This window comes from Epinephelus lanceolatus, chromosome 23 (genome assembly GCF_041903045.1).
Source record: "Epinephelus lanceolatus isolate andai-2023 chromosome 23, ASM4190304v1, whole genome shotgun sequence".
Lineage (NCBI taxonomy): Eukaryota > Metazoa > Chordata > Actinopteri > Perciformes > Serranidae > Epinephelus > Epinephelus lanceolatus.
The window spans coordinates 21249039-21270209 of NC_135756.1; the positions used below are offsets into that span (position 1 = coordinate 21249039).

A 21171-nucleotide genomic window follows, 5' to 3' on the forward strand; every position below is an offset into this window, starting at 1 on the left:
AGCGGAACGAAAGTGAGTGTGTCTGAGTGCTAAGACGGAACTTTTATCTTGGTGCACACTCGAGAATAACATAGCATGGCGTCGGGTCATTTGTGTAAGCTACACAGCCTTTTAACGCGACTTTCTACCGGCACCACACTGCGACGTGTACAAAGTAAGTTACGTTCATATCATTTAACGAGGATTTTAATGGAGGTCGTTGTCGTTAACCGTTTATAACCGTTAACGGAAACGCGTCATTAAAGCTAACAGGCTAACCTTGAGAATATGTTTTAGCTAGCACTTATGTTTTCACCGTTAATACCTTAATTTCTGTACATAAAAATAAAACAAATCGTTACCAGGTGTCATAACTTCTTGGTTCTTCGTTTGTGATGTATTTTACTGTAGCTAAGAAGTTTAAATTTGCCCTCTCTAGTATGCTAAAGGCTAATATCTGTGTGTCTCACCTGTTTGTCTTTCTGTTGCAGCATGTTTGGTGCCAGTGCGACAGAAGTCCAGTGTCACTGGTCCTCTGCTTGACAGCCCTAACTGGTATGTTAAGAGGTTAACTGTGATTACCCTATGTTTAGTCTAAGCCACACTTAGACTAAACAGCTCTATCCACTAAGCCACCAACGCCCCAGACCCTTCACTTTTAATGAATAAATAATACACAGAATGTTACATGCATTTGTGATTAATATAATGTGAGCAGGGCAATAACTTCCTTTTTCTCGGATGTAGTAATGTGGAAATCGGTGCGACCTCAGATGGGAAAACCATAGTGTGCTACCATCCTGCTGTTGATGTCCCCTATGAGCTTACTCAGGTAAGAGAGTGCTTTCTACCTTCATAAACATCAGTGTTGTCACATGATCTCATATAGTTGCACTGTTTCCAACTATGAGGGAAATTAAAGGTTCCAGTTTGTTTGATTTTTGGATAAAACCCTGCAGATTCTTCGCCCTTCACACCTGCCCTGTTTGGTTCAGTTAATTCAAGTTTGTTTGCTGCCTAAGTGCGGTTGAACACAGCAGTCGCCCTCAGGGGCACTCCAGAACAACCGGACTGAGACCTTATTGAAGAGGTGGTCTCGGTCTGGTTACAAACGAACTCTGGTGCAGTTCGTTTGTGGTGAGAGAGTGTTCTGACCTCAATCCGAACCAACTGCAGTCACATGACACATTGTTTGGGTTAAACATGAGCATGTTACAGTCCTGGAGGATTATTAATGTGCGCCTCCTTCTGTACTGCCTTAATATGCACATTCAGTACATCCAATGCATCAAAACATTGTTTTCCAGTTGGAGCCACGCCTCGTTTTCAAACTGTATGGTTTGACTAAAATGAACAATGACAGCAATATAGTCCACGATGAGCAGCGCTAAAATCAACCTGCGTAGTTGTCCCTCCATTGTGACATTAGAAAGTGTCACATTTATCTTGCAAGTGTACTCTTCTTCAACGTTTTGTTTACTTCCTGGATTTTTCCCGCATAGAAATTCTGATCAATCAAGAGCAGCTTTCTCGCACAAGGCATTTGATCTGGTCCGCTTGTAAATGCTGCCGTGAGAACACGAACCAACTCTAGGCAATTATGCAACTTTGTAACAAAATTAGTCCCTGATTCAGACCAAAGCAAGTGAACACTAGGTCTGAAAGCACCCTAAGAATCACAGTGTATGAACTGTTAATATCTACATAGGGAGCGGGTCCTCGTCCTTGGATTTCGCCATGTTGCACCGCCACATATTCACAGAAGCCCAGAACAGACAAACCAAACACTGGCTCTAGAGGGCCATTTACGTTTTCTTGTCGGCCACTGCAGTTAAGCAGCCCCACGACAACAAGCCGACCAGCACCCTTTAAACACTTATTTGAAATACGAAACTGTTTTATTCATTATTTTTCCATATCTAAATCATGGGGTCTGTTTGTTCTGGAGAGGACGAGACCTGCGGATAATTTGTCTCCCGGTTAAAACCTCTTCAACAATGACCTGAAGGAATGCTGTCCTGGAGTTCACGCTTGGCACATGGGAGAAGTTTCAGCTGGTTGCAGTCTGCACTCCTCACCACTAGATGCCACAAATCTTACACACTGCTCCTTTAACTCGTAATTTGACAAACATTTATGAGGCTTTTGGTGCAGGGTGAAGCAACATAGAGCTGAAAACAAATTTAAAGTGCTGTAAACATGACTGCATGCTGCTGTCACAGATGTGTCTCAGTTAGAAATATAATAGTGTCAGTAATCAGTAAATAAACACACAAGGATGAAAATGATCATATTTTACATTTTGTAAGAGGCAACCTTATTCATGACCGTAAATCTTTGCAGCCCATTGAACGACCAGACCCACTGAGCAACTCCGTCGAGACCCACGACCAGATTTTAAAGGCCCACCTCAGCAAGGAGGTGCTGAAGGACAAACAGGGGCCCACTATAGAGGAGCTGAGCAAGATGTTTTTCACCACCAAACACAGATGGTATCCAGTAGGACAGTAAGTAACTGTGAAGTTTGAGAGGTGAAAGAAAGTACATCTGATCGGTATTTGTTAAGCTAATTTCCTTTTGTCACTGTTCACAGGTACCACATGAGACGCATAAAGAAGAATCCCCCAAAGGACAGATAGTCGAAGGCCAAGGTTCCAAAACCACACCTGATGTTTGCTTGTGTTATTGTCACAATGATGTTTAATAAACTGTTAAATATTACACAGGTTTTCATGAGTTTTTGAGTCAGTGCTGCTGCAGTGGGACCGTACACATGCACTGTGATGCTGAATAGATTTACTGCCCTGGATTTTAGGGCCTCTTATAATGTGCCCCATAGATTTAAATTTTAAGGACCAACACCAGAATGCAATAATATAAGTTCCCTGGTGAACTGACTGTAGCTGGGGGTAAAGATAGTTTCCGGTATGGGAGAAAAAAAAAATGCAATGAAATAAAGGCAGATAATACAGTGTAATGCAGTAGTAACATTTTAATGTACTTCATGGTTTAAAAATGTTTTTTAGAGAGTTTAACAAATATATTAAGGCATTTTGGAACGCTACAGTAGAGGATGTACCTTGAAAAAAAGTGTATTTTGAGAGTAAGTATTTTCTTACTAATGAAGTGAGGTGGTGATGTTTTTTTCTAAACAATATATTATTATTTGTAATTCAATAAAGATTTACAGTATATTATCAAACAAATATAGAGCCAGTAAGGACAAGAAGACAACCCCACCCACCCATCAACTCGGGGACAAACCGAGAAAGCCAGACCAGGCAGATGATAGAGACAGATGCTATTAAATGCTGTTATATGTGACCTTTGTGACCTCTCAGTGATGTCAGAGCATCTTTGACTGAAGCTGGTGCAATGATTTGGTTATTTTCCTCCTCTTCTGCCTGTACCTGTCATTGTAGGTGTACTCTATATTTAATTTTAACTTTAATTAAGAAAAAAAAATCCCAAACTTGAACACCCGCATATTTCCTTACGTCATCCAAAGCAACCGGAAGAGTGAGTTATCTGTCCCCGCCCGGGAGCTCAGTCAGTCCAAGCTGAAGAGACGGCGAGTGCACGGCTAAAAATATAATCGCAAACACAAGATGTCCCAGTTGCCTCGTAGGATTGTGAAGGTATTCTTTACACCGGGCACTGACCATATATCTTAACGAGGCCGTGTCTGGGTGTTGTGAGGTTTATTTTGTGAGAAAAAGGACGTTAAATTACTGCCTTTCCAACGTGTAGCCTGACGTTAGCACAGCTACCACGATTAGCTCTTATCTAGCTAGTTATTAAGCTAGCTCGCTGGTCCGTGTCTGTTTTGTTTGCAACTTCCGTTTACTCCCTTCTGGTCCATCTGAGCTTTCAATTTTGTTCGAGTTAATTTGCTGCCGCACTTACATAGTAGTTTTCATATCACTGGGCTGCTAATTTTGTAGTGTGAATCAACAAATAATGACAATTCGTCCTAGTCGCCATGTTAATGGTATCGCTATGTTAGCTATGCTAGCAGCTGTAGCTTTGATGTGTGGTACACATGTCTGGCGCTGCTGTGAAACGCTTTCCGTGTGGTCTCGAAATGTTTAAATGCTCCAAACAAAGTAAGCGTGTTCGTTTTGCTTCGATTGTATAAAACGGTAGTAAAAATTAGGGTGAAATGTAAGGCCTGTTGCGTTGCGGTCTCCTCCCTCAACCTCACCGCAACCTCACTGGGCCAGGCCCGGCTGTGGGCGCGATCAGCATGTTCCGCCACATCTACCGGCTATTTCTCGGGTTTAGCAGGTTTTTACTGGCAGTAACATAACGCTGAAATAAAGTAGAAACACCACAGCAGCTTCCTTAATGGAAACCTGTAGTTTCTGTTTCCAATCCGAACGAAGAAGTGAGCAGTTCAACAAGATTAAACCAGTTTCCTTCCTGTTGACTGCAGATGTTCCGGTGCACCTGCTTCATCAGATGCAGAAATATGAGAAATGTTCCACTTCCTCCTTTTGATTTCAGTTGTCCCTTGTTTAGATGTTAGACTTAACTTCTCTTTTTTTCCCACTTGTGATAGAATTGAAAATTTACATACACACCACATAAACTGTTTTGTTTGTTAAATGAATAGCTGTAATTAAATGGATCATAATATAACTTTGAGCTGAAAGTACACTCTCTAAATGTGAATATTTATACTCAGCTTTATGTGAAAGTAAGATGGATATGTTTGAGTTTTGGGTGTTCAGGTGAACAAAACAGGCAATTTGAAGACCTTACTTTGGGTTCAGGGAAATTATATTTATATATTTAATACACTTTCTTACCAAATGATCAGTTGCTCAATTAAGGTATAGGTTAATCTTAATCCTAAATTATTGTATCCAACAAATCTGCAGTTTCACGTGGTGTTTTCACAAAACTGGGCTGTCTGTGCAGTAGAAAGATGCAAACATAGTGCTCCAGGACTGACGCAGAAGTCACCGTTGCCATGGTTTCCTCATCAAAAAGCCAATGAGACGACTTCTTGGGATTATTGTAGAAAATGAGCTCTGCGGCAAATAAACATTTACGACACTTACAAGGTTCATTCAGCAAGATAATCTTCACAAATGAACGTGTGTAATGATTTTCAAAGTCTAAATGCAGTCAGCAGAAGTAAAACGCTAACATTAGGCAATAAACGGACTACATCATAGTCGCATGACTTAATGTCGCCACCCCAACAAAGCATTAAAATGGTGTCCAGTGGGATGACGCTCTTGAGTCTAATTTTGCCTGTTGTTAGCAAACACCTTTTTTAAGATACATAAATCTTCAAAATTCGTTGTAAATCAAAACTGGAAAATCTCAAGCTTTCGTTAACCACAGACCTCATTTCATGCATCTAGAGAAAGGCAATGCAGTAACAGAAGTTTGGTTTATATGTGATCAGCACAGTTTTAGCTTGATCTGAGTTTGAGAGCGAGGGCTTGGTCTCTCTAAAGTAAGAAAGTACAATCTGTAGTTCAAGCAGCAGCCCTAGAGCCAGTGAAAACTTGAACTGAGAGACGAGCAGGGAGATATCGCTGCTGGTAACATGGAGGGAAGTTTACTACAGTTCATTTACACATACTACCCTCACTGTTATGATACAAAGCTGGTTTAAAGTCGGCAAAGTAACCCTTTAAAGTCACTGTGCAGCAACTCAGGGGTGCTTCAGCCTCGGCTACCTTTTAGTTTCTGTGTTAGACAATAGCTTGTGGAATGTGGTTCTGTCTGTGGGTGGGTTGGAAGTGTGTGCGTGACTAAGCAGGGTGAAAGTGTGCGTCCTCGTCCATTATACACTTGAAAGTCTACACCTACAGTGCAGTTTTTCTACTTGTGAATGTCAACAATGCTGTTATGTATTTCTCATTCTGGCCACATTTAGGAGACACAGCGGTTGTATGCAGAGCCTGTTCCAGGGATCACGGCTACGCCAGATGAAGGGAATGCACGTTACTTCCATGTGGTTATTGCAGGGCCTCAAGACTCTCCGTTTGAAGGAGGCACATTTAAACTTGAACTATTTCTTCCTGAGGAGTATCCCATGGCAGCTCCCAAAGTGCGATTCATGACCAAAATCTACCACCCCAATGTTGACAAACTGGGAAGAATATGTTTAGACATTTTGAAAGGTAAGAAAACATGATAGCGTCAATTAAATTGCAAGCCCTTTTTGAAATGTACATGGGCATTTTGATACTCACTCACAGCATATTGACACATGACATATTAAGTCTGGTACGCCCTTTTTGGGACAGATTTTTAGCTGTCTGCTGTTTTGTGCTGGACAGGTAGCTGACTCTAGGTTTATCCGATCTTGACGATTGGAAACAACTGCCTACAAGGTTATATGGGGGGCTGCTAAGAGCTGTTGAGAAGCTGCAGTCTAAATGTGGGCTGGTTAGCCAGAAACAGTTATCAAACGTCAGCTAAAAGCTTCAGAGCTGTGAAAGCAGGGAGATGATTTTGAGTGGCTTTGCTGGTACTTTCAACCCTTTCACAACACACACGGCCATTTGATGCAATATTACTTATTTGCGCCTTAAAGCTTGAGTCGGCAGAAATCTAGAAACTGCAAAAAAAGTCCCTCCCACGGGCGTACGCACTTGCTTCATACAGTGTCCCAGTGTTTCCTGTACATTGATGTATTTAATCTTATTTTGTTGCACAGTTGCTTGCAGCGCATTTGCTCAGCCCCTCCTTGCCAAGCTCTGTCTCTCTCTGTTACTCAGACCACAAATGAGACAAGAATTAGCTAGCTAGCAGCGCTCCTTGGGAGCAACTTGCTCCCTGCTGCTGTGGACGTCTTCTCTAGAGAGAGAGCGGGCAGCAGCTCCAGAGACAGTTAGTGGCTGTAGCATCTCAAATTTGGCCAATGCAAACCCTCTAACGCTGGCTCTAACTGCAGGCTGGTGCTGGGTCTAACCTATGTGATGGCACCAACTGCATCTGATCACCAACTGTTTGCTGATCTGGTGGGAAGTCAGGGCTGTCCGGTCCCCCAGAGCTGTCATTTGTGCTGGCCGGTTTTGCGTTGCTGCGGCTGCTGCATGGAGGTCCATCTTAGAGATGCTGCCCGCTCTCCTCCTGGCGAGGTGGTCTGCTGTGAGGCTTTGGCTCCATTTAGCAGAAAATCTCTCTCTATCTCTAGAATGTTTGGCTGATACTAACACATTTCTTGCCTTTATTGTCAGACTCTCTTTTTGATAACTTCGTCTACATCTTTTTAAGGTTTCTCTGCAGTATTAGTAGCTGTAGCCAGTGTTGGAACAGCAACTTTTACCTGCAGGATTCTCCACCATTGAATCAGGCTTTCAGTGAAGGGACATGCATGCGCATCTGCGTTAAAAGAACAGCCAACAGGAATGTCTTCTCTCTGAAATGACCTGTGATTGGCCAAGCCTCCTGACACGGGCTAGATTTTCTAAAGTTTGGAACCAGAACCAAGAGGAGGTGTAGAAGTCTAATGTTTGCTCAGACCATTCGAATTACAATATGCGGCCTACCCCAGCTTTAAGAAGTACTGTTTGATTCTTTTTTATATTATAAATGAAGGAAATATTTAGATAGGGAGAACAGAAATTTCCATAAGCACAAATAAGTGACATTGTGACACAATAGAATATAGATTGCAAGTTTTATATGCCGTTAGGTCAGCTGCAGTGGACCCTACATCTGAAGCAGACGTTTACACCCGGAACGCACCAAATTAGAGGCTCACTCGTTATTAGACTCCAGCAGTGTTAGGCATAAAACCAGATTTATTTTTTATTGTCACACCCAGAATGAGGTTAAATACTGGAAATTATTTCAGTTTTTTGTAATTGAGATGGCTGAAAAGGAGCTGGATATTTTTGCATAAAGCAGCACAGGCTGGATCTCAATTCCTGATCAGCTTCAACTCTCCATGATGGTTGCTGCTCGCCGTCTCTGTCACTGGCATGTTGTGGCCGTCTTTGCCCACTAATACTAATGCCCTATCACAACGTTCCCTTGGTTCCCCCCTAATTTGGCCTTTACGCTGTTGTTTCTCTTTTTGCATCCTTTTTATTTTAACTCTCCCTCTTCCAGATAAGTGGTCTCCAGCCCTGCAGATCCGCACAGTGTTGCTATCTATCCAGGCGTTATTAAGTGCTCCCAATCCAGATGATCCCCTGGCAAATGACGTTGCAGAGCAATGGAAGAAAAACGAAAGCAGTGCCATTGAGACAGGTGAGCATTAGATTCATGTTTCTGTTCAACACTCAGTGAAGCTTGAAGGATCCGCTGTGCTGAACTATACTGCTGCTGCCACGTGTGGTCACAGAGTTTGATTTAGATTTGTCTGGTGGTGTTTTCATGGATATAAAACAACCCGGTCACAGACAAATATGGTAGTAAGTCAGCGTAACTGAAACTGATGTAGTTTTCAAGTCTGTAATTCATCTGATGGAGATAAAAGCTCTCAAATCACAACAGCACAGTCCATTAAAGACATTTCTGCAAATGACTTCCATCTTCCCAGTATAATATAACTTTTGGCCAGAGCATATTGAGTGCTTGCACTTGTTTGTCCCCTGATATGTGTTGGAGGACCATGTAGAAAAAGCAGAGAGGCATGTCTTGACCAGAGGTCACATTAACCGAATATTTCCTGTCTTGAATGGTTTTTTTTGTTTTGTTTTTGTTTTGTTTTTTTCTCGACGCTGACAGAAAAATCTGAGGTCTGTCTTTCATCAAGGACATGTGATTTTGTCTACTAGACAATTAAACATTGCTACCTTCACTAGTTGGTACCATAAATACTAGTTGGTTAAACGTATGAAGTAGGGCTGCCAACGAATATTCTTTTTTTCAAATTCGAATTTAAATTCGAATTTGAAAAAAAAAATGGATATTCGAATGTGAAAATTGATATTCGATTGTGGAAGAAAAAAAAAACACCACCGCAGCTGTCCTCTTTGCAAGTGGGCGTTGGCATCAGACGCGCATTTCTCTACACTGGTCGACAAGCGGTTCTGCTCCCAGCTGTTGTCTCCGTCACCCGGCTTGACACATTCGCTCATAGCTCGCGCAGAAAATAGACCAGACTCCAAAATGATCACTGCGGGGCGTGAGCTGGTCACGGTCCAGCACTTCGAGGCTATTTGCAACGCTTCCGTGGACGGTGTGGCCACGGGTCAGAGAGGGGGGGCGAGCGAGAGGTCCGCGGTCGTTTATAACATACTGTTATAGATAATTGTTTTATGTGTTTTAATTTGTAGGTATGTAAATGTTTTCAAAGACGTTTATGTTGAAATAAAAATACCTACAAGTAGTTATGTTTCCTTGTATTAGTTTGCCCTCTTGTGGACATAATGCGGAAAAAAAAATATTCGAATGGTTCAAACCTATGAGTTATTTTTAGAAGGAATATTCGAACGTCATTTTTGAGCAATTTTGACAGCCCTAGTATGAAGTTACCCAGAAGAAAACAGGAGGGGTTTGGATCAGCATGCAAGATTAACCAGCTCTTTAAAAGCAGTTGGTTCCAGCTTCATAAAAGTGTCTTTTTTTAATAGGAAACTAAAAACCTTTAGGTTTGTAACTGCTGATTTAACAAAATGAACAACTCAGGCTTTGGAAAACTATTCTCTGTATCTGTCTGTGCACTTTCCTAAAATCTGACATTCAAACATATGCGTACTGCCAGGGAAACAGACTTCAACACAACAGCGGCAAAGAAACCTGAAACCTCCAGCACAGAGAGCAGTGTTAGCATTAGCATATTGAAAGTTTTGACAACAAACATTGAGAGAGGGTGCAGTTTTTGGATGGAAACTTGACCCTGGAGCTCTATCTATCAAAAACCCCATTGCAGCAGATATTATAGTATGTTTCACAAATGCCAACAGTGTGTCAGCCACTGCCAGTTAGCCTACGACCTAACAAACGTGTGCGGCAGATCCTACGCACGTGGCGTACGATGTTGTGAGCATTTATACTTGTGCGGTGGTGTGTCTGTGTCACTCTGCAGTTACACCTCCGAAACACTCGTCGTCAGTGGGGTTTCTGTGAAGTGCTGTAAAGTTGAGTTGATTCAAAACACACATTAAACACACATTAAACATGGCTTAATAGAGACCATTTCAAACACAAGCACACAAATCAGCTTCACTATAACTCGCAGCATTGACAGACAAAGCACTTGTCTTTATCTGGACACATTTTCCCCACAAATACTGCATGCTAACGTTATTAGCACAAGCCTATGGCAATTTACATTGTATGAATTAGCCTAGCAGCTAGCGAACTTTCCCTCTACTCATATAAAGCCAGGGACAACAGCAACATTTAACAAAAGTAATGTTATAAAATTCAGCTCCATTACAACTCACAAGTTTCACTGACAAAACAACTGTCTTATACTAAACACGTTTTCCAAACAAATACAACATGCTAATGTTACTAGCACAAGCCTATGGCATTTTACATTGTATTTTATTAGCCTGGCGATGAGCGGAGATTTCCTCTGCTCATATGAAGTCAGGAAAAATTACACACAAGACTTAAAATGCTATTTTTGTAGAGGCTTTATTGTCTTCACAATTGTTTCTTATCTGTGAAATTAAAGTTAATATAAGCTTCATTTTACAAAAATACACGAGGTCTGCATCACCGCAAGGTGTAATAACATCTGGGGAGGTGCATGTCAGGCTATGGTGTAGGGTAAGGCATCGATTCACAGCAGAAGTATAAATTCTGCCTTAGACATGTCTGGCTGAATCTCTCAGATGTTTCCTCTTATGCTAACGCTAGCTATCTTGACACGCACTGCGCTTTCACCGGTCAACCTAGCACAAGCAGTGCTGGACAAAGCAGAGAGCGAAGCTAAGCACAAGCAGTTTTTCCAATCACTACGTTACATGCACAAAGTGTTCCGTCAATATTACTGCTAAGCTGTTAACATGTCTAATGAAAATAAATGTGTCACTAATACTCCTGTTAACATGCAGCTGTGCTGATTAAGGTGCCCTAACATGTTGTTTATCACATCAAAATATGGAAAAGAGAAACAGCTGGAGCCGCTTGTCATTTTGCTTCTTTGCACCAAAATAGGATTTCTTTTCAAAGTTTTTGTACGGGAGGCGGGCTTGTTTGAGCGTGCAAACACAGCCTCCCCCTTTTACTCTGTCACCCTCCCCCTTGAAGAGGTCAGTGTTGCAATATTTGCACATACTCAAAAACCAGTCGATATCCAAGTCTCTCATGATGTTTAAAAGTAGGTGTGTCTCTCCTTCCAAACCAGAAATGCTGGCTTTTCTTTTGGGCTTGCGTTTCTGTCACAGCTTCGCAAAGTGTTGGGGAGTTGGTTTGTAGAAAGTAAAGTAGATCTGCTTCCAGCTCCATTTCACTTTTTTTTCTATTAAGCAGGAAAAACCATGTTACACAAAATATATTAGTGCTCGAAAACGTGTGTGGAGATGGACTTAAAGGACCAAGACGTTACCTTGCCAAGAAAACAATTGGGAGATTAATCGATAATGAATATAATCCTTAATTTCTGCACAAGCTAGAACCAACAAAGCATGAATATGTTTTCAAAATGATAAATTGAACCTTCAGAATGTTTGCAATTCACTTTTTGTTGATTGACTCATTTATTTGCTTTTATATTTAGGAAAACTGGGGCATTTCAGTTACTTTTGGCTGTGTATTGTGGGAGTTTGGTTTGATCATCTGTGTACACTCTGCAACACTTTTCCTTATCCGCAGCCCTGCGCTACATCCTCCTCACACCCTCCACCATTTTATCTCTGTGTCTCTCCCCCCAGCCCGATCATGGACCAGGCTCTACGCGGCCAACACACCAATATAGAAGAGGAGACACGAGGCAGCTGAATGTGATCCACAAAATATACTCCTATTCTCTCAACATTCGAATTTAATGGACACAAAAAAGAGGAAAAAAAAAAAGATTATAAGTCCAAATCTATCTGTAAGAAATGACAAGATTTACTGCTGCAGACCTCTGGGTGACTTATTTTCTTCTCTAAGATGCGTTAAGTGTGTGTTAGCCTTTTTTTTTTTTTTCTTCTTTTTTTTTTCTGTGTTGTTATTTAAATGCATGGACAGAGAACGACACCCTCCCCACTACAGTCTTAAAAAGTAACATGCAATATGTTGTCCTGAGCAAGGCACATAACTGGTACGTTTGCAGAATTACATATATTAAAGCTGTTCTTCTTTTAACACATGAATTATTTGTCAACACATCTGTACGTCTTCTGTGAGAGATGACACGTTGTTTTAACACGTGGCTATCTTTTCACTTGTAGTAGGGAGACGGTAAAATATCAATGATGATTGTATTTTTAGGGAACACCATGAGTTTTCTGGAAAATAGCCCTCACAGTCGACAAGACGGTTAGCTGGATTTCTACTTCTGTGTGTCTGGGCACGTCACAACACTGAATATTTAGTCGGCATCATCTCAAGAGCACATGTGGCACTTAATACTGAGCACAGAGGTGAAACGTAACAATATTGCACAGCAAAGACGATCTTATTCCGAAGATTGGATGTAAATTTAAAGGGTTCCACACAGGAAGTGCGTCCTCTTAAACTTTCAAACGCCACTTTCTGTAACAGTAGCACCAGTTCGACAAAACATTTTCATACACAGACAATGACAGGAGGATCATTCCAGTGTTGCCAGATGGAAAATGTCAAACCAGAGGGTTAAAATGATTGTGGTGAATGATGAGGAAAATGATTGTGTTTTAACCAAGAGGACAAATCAGGCATAATGTGTAATTTTAAGACATTCACTGCTGCAGCTTGTGCTGGCTGCAACACGTGCTGCGTTCAGGGACACACCATAAAGTCCCACTTTGACGATTGGCGGTCACAAATACATCTGAAAACAAAAAAAAATTAATGATTTTGAAATAACAAATGAGATGTATCGAAGAAAAAACAAGTTAGAGGCTATATAAACTCTGTGATGTGTAGATGTTGCTATGCTACTGTCCAATTTGTCGTGTCTTTCTTCAGTGCTGTAGATGTATATGCTTAATTTGTCAGCACTGAAAGACAGCGATTGGCGTAGTAATGTCCAAAAATAACCAAATTTTCATGTTATGGAGATTTGATTATACAGAGGGTGACATTATTGTACAAATACAATAATTACACATCTGGCAGTACTGGTTGATCCCAACATTTTAAAATAAATTTAAAGACGCTCTGAAGGTTGCTGTGTACCTGCCAAATTTGCCAATACAGAAAACACTGAACAGCCACATTTAAAAAGGATTTAGTCCACAGCTCGTGTTAATCTGCGGCCCCAGCAGATGCAACTTTATCTCTTTTCATTATTTCTATCTTAACACTCGTGTCAGATTGATAAAGACAGATTATTGTGTGATCAGGCGCCTGAGCCCAGTTAGACGAAGACGGTTTATAATAATCATGTTTTATCCAGCAGTCTGTTCGACAATAGTGTGAAATTTTGCTGTGTTTTCCCTCAGTTTTCTCACTAATATACACGTTTCTGTAAAAGCTGGGACAGTTTGGGGAGAGTGAGCGTTTTACTTCCATACGCTTAAAAAAAGGGCATTGTTAACACGTTCAGACTAGTTTGTGCTGAAAATGCATGATGTCGCAGACGACTACGATATGTTGAAAATGTCCTTTTTCTAAGGGTTTGTTTTTATTTGTCCTTTTTTTTTTAACTGTCTGTCCATGCTATATATGTTGCCTATTTCCAGTGTTCATTAAAAAGGCATTACCACATAACCACATGACTGATATCGGGACAATTCAGACTAGTTTTCTTTGTAGTGTTTGCGAGAGTCGAGGTGTTGAGACGTCTTTAAAGGGGAAGTTAAGGCTTTTTTTGCTTTGCTATTTGCTAAGGCTAAAAATAAAAAGTACTCAAGAGCAAAAAGCCTTGTAAGGCTAAAACAGATTTTCCATCGGCTAGAAACCAAGAGTCTCCAAATTGCACGTCTTAAATCTTGAATTCTGAATTGGGATTCGTGTTGAAGTTGAACTTTCATTTAAAAAAAAAACAACTGTTGGCTGATCAACAACATCAGGAGGTGGCGTGAAAGGCTCTGTAGCTCAGACCCTCTGTGATCATGTTGCTTCTGTTCAACTCGGCTGAGAGAGGACTGTAAAGTTATGTTGTAGGTAAACTATTTTTGTTAAGCCTTCTTTTATCAGTTGATCTCTCTTCTCGCTCTCTACCAGATTACCGCAGGCTTGGTGTCACTTAGATCTGTTTGTGTCCCCCCCAGTCCTCAACCACCTCAGAGCTATTAACTCGTTTTTTAACTGCTACATGTACTCAAGTCTGGAAGAAGGAGCACGGCTTACAAGCTGGTTAATTTATTGTTTCTCTGAGGGACTTGACGGTAACCTAAACCAAGAAACGGTCAAGTCACTGGATTTTTTGAAGCATCTAGATCAAACTGTCGAGAGATCAAAGTCTGATTAATCAGCTCCCCATGTGTTGGAAAAAAAATAAGAAAAAGAACAAAAAAAAGGAAGAAGAGTTCTGTCGGTAATTTCAGTACATTTGCATACATGGCTCTTCAAATACTCTGTAAATAAACTGAGTTGAGTAAGTAATTAGAGGCTCGTCTGGTTTATGTTGTGTGGAGTTTGTGTTCCTATAAAGGACGGAGGTTACAGCAGCTATTTATGTCTCATAATTTGCAGTGACAGGTTTTTAATAAGACAATGACTTGATAAATTTACAGCACACAGAGGTGTTCAATAAAGCCCTAATCAGAACAAGTACCAAAAAAGATGTGAAGTCCTCTCAGAGATAGATGGGTACACTTTGCACACATCTCGATGATAAAACCCACATTACATCCTTATTTGCAGGAGGCAGGACCGTTCACGTCCAGCTGAGGGAGGCATTGACACTTAAATAGTGCTGAGTCACATGAAATGCACTGCATGCTGTTAGTAATTAAATTTTAATTGTATTCTAGAAGTATATATCAGCGATACTCAGCTTACAGCCCACGTTTGGGGGTCACCCCCAACTATTTTCAAATTTGTGATAGAAATAAATTGATTCACTTGTAATTATAGTTTTAATAAGGTGCCAGAGTGCTTTTAAAAAAAACATCAAAACAGCTCATTAATCAAAAAAAGTGCTAGGAGAGGATCCCCTGAATGAACCTGAGCTGTGCAGAGCTGCTGCGACAGGCTCCTGGCCTCCTGGCCTCCTGGCCTCCTGTCGTTTTCCAAAAGTGGCCCGTGGGCAAAGCAGGTTGAGTATCCCTCCCTGGTGCATAGCATAAAAACAATGCAGCATACCGCAGGGTTAATTCATATCGGCCTTTGCGATGCACAACATGGAAAAAAACGGACGAAACAAATCAAAGCATAAATAATGATACAGGAAAACTATCCTTATAAGAAGAGAATCCACTGGTTCAACTTAAAAAAATTAAGTTTTAGTAGTTCCAATTGACATTATTGAGTCATTCCTACGAGTCTTTAGTAATCTGACTAACTCAATTAGTGTAGTACAACCACCATGATTTGCTTTGACCTCAAAAAGCTTAATCAAGTTGAACCAACTTAATATTTATCCAAAAGCTGTGGTGATATTTAGTGATCAAATTATTTATTTAACATAATCTAAGTTATTATTTTAATTAAATTCTACTCAGAAATGTCAAATGTTATTTCATTTTGATCAACTTCATAAAACACCATAACACTTCAATTACTTCACTACACATTTTGACAAATAAAGGCCTGTCTCCATTAGAGGCCTGGTTGCCAAGCAGTTAATTTTCTTTATACAAGTTATTTGGATGTATAAAAGCGGGATGTTGGCTACCTCAAATTATGTGTCCATTCCTTGATTAACCTGCAAGTTATCCATATTCCTTAGTCTGTACGGGTCCTCAGATCAAATGAAAAGTGTTTTTCATAAAATTAATCCAATTCTTTAACAATATTCATTCTGGTTTAAATAAGCAATTTGATCATATTTCCATCTTTGCTGAGCAACAATTGTGTGTGAAAGGAATTAAAGGTCTGCCCCATATAGACGCCTGTCCCAAATATAGGCCTGTTGATTTGACTGAAGTTTTATGGTAAGTTGTCAACTGACTAAAACACATTTTTTTAATGAAAAACTTGATTATTTTAAGAAGGAGCTCCACGTATTGATGCTTCAGACTGATGCAGCTCTCATATATTACCATTTAAAGCAAGTCTTCAATCAGAAGACAGTTAGCTTAGCTTAGCTTAGCATAAGGACTGGAAACGGGTAAACCGCTAGCCTGTCTATGGCCAGGGCCGTAACAAACAAGTATTTTAGTTCCAGACGAATCATTCAATTTTCATGTTTAATTTATTCATTTTTGATAGTTATTTTATTAACTTATTACTGTATCTGACCAATTTAGAGGAAGATATACTTTATAAATCCCTAAGGCCTAGATACTCGCGGGCTCATCAAGCTCACACAAGCTTTAATTGGTGGCTCTTATGATAGCTTATAACAGTATGATAACACAGCCAATACATTTTAAAAATGTGCTACATAAATGTACAATGAACACTACACTATAAACATGCAAACTTCTGCATTATATTTCTCCTTTCACCTCAATTAATGTTTCCAAAACTGGGGTAACTGTCAAACCTGGCAACGCAGCATGCTTGAGCAGGTTACAATAGCTTAGCTAGCTAGCGTGACATACACAGGGCACAAAATGGATTGATTTTTAATTTTAAAAAGGGACAAAAACCAGATGGACAGACACACAGCATTGTAAGGAATATTGAGGATAAAGAGTCTGAGGAAGCAGCAAACGAAAATCAACATGAAGATGCCGGAGAGGGGACGAGCAGGCAAATGCCAGGTGTTCCAAGTAAAAAATGAAAGGTACGAGGCATATTACAAGATGAACACAGGACATTTCAAGAGAAATGGACAGATGAATTCTTTTTTGTTCTTCATGGCATGAACCCTCTGTGCTTGATATGCAAACAACCCTGCGCCTGTTTCAAACGAAGCAACTTGGAGCGCCATTTCAAAATGGCAACCTCAACCACAATACACTCTAGTTGGAGGGCCGGCAGTGATTGTCCAAATCACTGCCTATCTGCTCCTGGCCTCCAGCTTTCCTCCTCTCTCTTACTCCAAATCCAACAGGAGGCTCGTTCAGCCTCCTCCCCCATCTTGCAAGCAGCTTGTTTTTTGTTCCTTTCGTCAAGGCCCAGAGCTGACAACAAACACCATGCTGACTTGGCTCGGAAACCTCTGCATCCGATCTCCTCTGGTGGGCGACTTCGCAGGCTTCCTCCCATGGCACTGTTAGCTCGACCGGAATTATCTTCTGGTCTTTGGTTGACCACAACACGATGTCTGGCCGGAGGGTTGTGTGCACCACCTCCGGGAACTGCAGCCTTCTTCCCACGTCAACCGCCATCTCCCAGGAACTGGCAGCTTGCAACAGATTGGATTTTGCTCTCTTGGTTGAGAAGGACTTGGCTCCCTCCTTGATGAAGGAGATTGTCCTCTTTGAAGTTGTGCAGACCGGCCTCTTCTTGCGTCTCTCCCGCTTTAGTGTGTCAGCAAGGGATAGAAGGACTTTACCGTGGCGCCACCTATACCGTCCTTGGGTTAGCTGTTTTGCACCCGGATAGTATGTGCGCCAGTGTCCCTCGCTGACCACAATACTCGCTGATAATACTGGTTATATTTATTCAAATTGTACAACAACATTAGAGAGTGCCAAAATCATCACAGTACCCTGAAATCCCCTCAGTCTGCTGAGGGTTAATGACGTACACCTGGGGACACTTGTAAGCATGTTCCAATGTGTGTTCACTGAATGCTAGGAAGGACTCTTGCCTTGCCTCTGCAGGATCCTTCCTTGGAATGATCCTTGACTTTGAGAAACACAATCTGTTGCCACATACACACAGGTCCGAACTACACACACATGCACCAACTTATACATGCATTAAATGGAGAGGTGCCAGAGTGAGGGGGCTTCCTTTGATGGTTGACCCTGTTTCCTTTATTTTTCCAGGATTTGAGATACCATTGTGACATGTAACCGAGGTAAAAAATTAACAACACACTAAACATAACGTATAAAGAAAGCACAAATAAGGGCAAACAAAACCATAACACTTCTACATAACAAGGTAACAAATATTATATCAGAAATAATAAAAGTGACCAAATACAAACATTTATATGCCATCCAAACCCCTGCCCCTCAAAGTCCATACAATTCAATCCATATCTACTAGGTTTATATTATTCACAGGTATCCACATTTCTATGTAGCACTCCCCGAAATTTACTGCATCTGAATATTTTTCTTTGAAAACCACCTATTAATAAAGTTAAATTTAAATTCAGCATTCACAGGACTGCACAAAGACCTGTGCTATTCCTACTATGACCTGTCGGATTAAGTAAGCTGTGAAAAAGGACTCTTGCTGTTCTGTAGAACGTCACAAGATGGCGCTACAAGCAAAGTTTACCTGGCTCAGACAGCTTTACACCTGTTGGTTGGTAGAAGTGAGGTACCTCATGTGTTTCCACACCTTTACTTGCGCTCTTCCTCACATTAACTTCTGTCAGGTGACTTTAAACGACCTCCTCTCGGCTGTATCTCATGGAGTCACATGTATCTGTCCGGTCAAGATATTCGGATGCCTGAGTAAATCCAATCTGTACACCGGCAGTAGTTTTACAGCGTCTGCCTTCCTGCAGGAGGCACTTGTCCTGGAGGCCCATGTTGTTTTACACATTTCCTCTCCAGCAACAAATGTTTCACAGAATTTAATGATCATGGCTCAGTTTATATGGCAACAGTGAGTCATTCACGCTGGTATGCAGGCACTCTTTGAGTGGAACTGCAGGAAATGATTCCCCTCACTATCTGCAATATCTGGCAAAACATTAACTAGTCTCAGAGGCTGTTGTTGTCCCTCCTGAGCCGTCCATCTGAAGAAAATATCTGGCTCAAGTGATATTTTAAGTCTCAGGCGGTCAATATGAGCTCATATGTTCGCCACTACTGACACAAGAACATGAGACGTTACAGTTTGTCAGTTATTTATTCAGACTATGAATGTGACCTAGTGTCATTTACACCACATTTTTGCAAATGTTGAAGAGAAGATGATCTTAACTTAAGAACAAGCGGCAGAAGCACGAGGCGGTCATGTCAAAGGAAGATTTGGAGTCGTTGCCTGAAACCATCATCAAACTTAATGAGACAACACACAAATACTTTGCATTTCTGCGCAGAGGATTCCCAAATGCTGAGCTGTCAGCAGGAAATATTAAAAAATATCAAGACCCTCAAACACAACCTCCCAAAAATGATTCTGTTATTTGTTCAGTTAACAATATAATTTCTGAAATTTTAATTTTCCAACATAAAGAGAATATTTACTGGTTGTGAAATCACTCTCTCTCTGGGACAATAAAGACTGTCTAAAGGTCTACGTTTATGCCAGGAATAAAACTGGTGGGGAAACACAAACACTGTTGTGAAATATAAATACCTGTGTTTAAAACCAATTTTTCAATAAATCATTAAAAAATAGAATAGGAAAGAAAGCTTTATTGTCATTATATATTAAATATAATGATATAATAACCATCAAACTTACTTGAATATTAAATCAAACTTACCTAAACATTACAAACAACAAACATTACCTAAACAACATATAGCATATAATGTCAAAAATAATTCTTCCCATCTTTTTATTAGAACATAGAGCTTTTATTCAAAATTTGTTTTTAGGATTGACTAACACAAAATCAAGTACAGTACCTGATCAACACAGCTACACTGATTTAAACTTGCTATGTGAAGTTATAAAGCAGTATATAAAGGAATGCCTTATAACACTATAATGTTGATATGTAATTTAATGTACTATTTATTTATTGGCTGGGAGGAGTAATTTCCAGGAGTCCCTGCTGGCAGTCGTCCAGCACATAAGCCCTTGTGAATTATAACACACTATATATAATGTGCTAACTGCTGAGCTTTAGAGGCAGATTTTGTTAGCCTTAGATACAGCCGGGCGAACTGTCTCCAGTCTTTATGCTAAGCTAAGCTAACTGGCTGCGAGTTGTGCCCTTATATTTAACAGACAGATATGAAAGTGGTATCTGTAGAACGCAAATGAGGGCATTTCCCAAAATATTTAACTTTTCCTTTAAAGAAGACTTTTGCTCTTTTGCAGTGGTGGAATGTAAAACTCTGCAGTTACTAAAGTGCTAGTCTGAATGGGCCGAAGTTCGCTGCATAGATCAGCCTCTCATTGGGCGGAACGAGCCACCCGCTGAAGTCTCGCTCTACCACCTCCGGTTGTGTAGCAGTTTTCAACACGTCCTTTACTAACTTTTTCGGTGTTTGATCTTGCGGGGATGTAGCCATTTTTCTGCCATGGTTCGCGTCCTGTAGACAATATTTTTGTGAGCGTGTTACACCAAAACCTGTTTTCCCCCTGGCAATATTTTTGCAAGCGCACTGTTGCTGTGGCACTGCCAAGAACGACTGTGATTGGTTGAAAGAAATAAAAAAAGCCGGGGCATTTTTTTCTCCAATCTTAAAGTGAGAGTCGGTGCAGCTGTTGAGTGAGACTACTAAAGAACAGGTAGGACAGTTGCACCGGGGCCCATGGGGTGAGGGACTGTGAGTGACTTAAAATGACCACCCTAGAAATATGTCTGTGTTACATAAAATATATGCTTACTCTGTATATGCTATAAATAAGGTATAAAAACAATGACATTAAACCATCAATTCCTTATTTTATTTGGCGCTTTTGTCCTGTAAATATATGCATCAATGATTTATGGGTGTCATTCTCGGGAACACAATATCTAAATAACACCGTACAGGAATTTCTTCAAATTTGGCACAAACGTCCACTTGGACTGAAGAATAAACTGATTAGAATTTGATGGTCAAAGGTCAAGGTCACTGTGACCTTGTCTGTCTTATTCTTATGAAAGTGATATCACAAGAACACCTTGAGGGAATTTCCTCAAATTTGACAGAAACACTTGGATTGAAGAATAAATTGATTAGAATTTGATGGTCGAAGGTCAAAGGTCAAGGTCACTGTGACCATGTCTGTCTTATTCTTATGAACGCAACATCTCAAGAACACCTTGAGGGAATGTTTTCAAAT

At 40.6% G+C, this 21171-nt stretch overlaps 2 protein-coding genes across 2 annotated transcripts; both read left to right on the forward strand.

Moving 5' to 3' along the window:
- Positions 1 to 2700, forward strand: mrpl42 (mitochondrial ribosomal protein L42). Its single transcript, XM_033615149.1, has 5 exons — positions 1 to 154; positions 471 to 534; positions 727 to 811; positions 2323 to 2486; positions 2573 to 2700. The coding sequence occupies exons 1-5, from the start codon at positions 76 to 78 to the stop codon at positions 2616 to 2618; spliced, it is 438 nt and encodes a 145-aa protein (XP_033471040.1). The 5' UTR covers positions 1 to 75; the 3' UTR covers positions 2619 to 2700.
- Positions 2701 to 3492: 792 nt separating this feature from the next.
- On the forward strand, positions 3493 to 14586 carry ube2nb (ubiquitin-conjugating enzyme E2Nb). The gene is made up of 4 exons (XM_033614870.2): positions 3493 to 3617; positions 5876 to 6122; positions 8062 to 8202; positions 11784 to 14586. The coding sequence occupies exons 1-4, from the start codon at positions 3588 to 3590 to the stop codon at positions 11825 to 11827; spliced, it is 462 nt and encodes a 153-aa protein (XP_033470761.1). The 5' UTR covers positions 3493 to 3587; the 3' UTR covers positions 11828 to 14586.
- Positions 14587 to 21171: the final 6585 nt, after the last annotated feature.

Excerpts from the sequence above, each read along its gene's own strand:
- mrpl42 (XM_033615149.1), top strand. The coding sequence starts at position 76 with ATGGCGTCGGGTCATTTGTGTAAGCTACACAGCCTTTTAACGCGACTT. Across the intron at positions 155-470 it reads CACACTGCGACGTGTACAAA|CATGTTTGGTGCCAGTGCGA; the intron begins GTAAGTTACGTT and ends TTTCTGTTGCAG. Across the intron at positions 2,487-2,572 it reads AGATGGTATCCAGTAGGACA|GTACCACATGAGACGCATAA; the intron begins GTAAGTAACTGT and ends CACTGTTCACAG.
- ube2nb (XM_033614870.2), top strand. The coding sequence starts at position 3,588 with ATGTCCCAGTTGCCTCGTAGGATTGTGAAG. Across the intron at positions 3,618-5,875 it reads TGCCTCGTAGGATTGTGAAG|GAGACACAGCGGTTGTATGC; the intron begins GTATTCTTTACA and ends GGCCACATTTAG. Across the intron at positions 6,123-8,061 it reads ATGTTTAGACATTTTGAAAG|ATAAGTGGTCTCCAGCCCTG; the intron begins GTAAGAAAACAT and ends TCCCTCTTCCAG.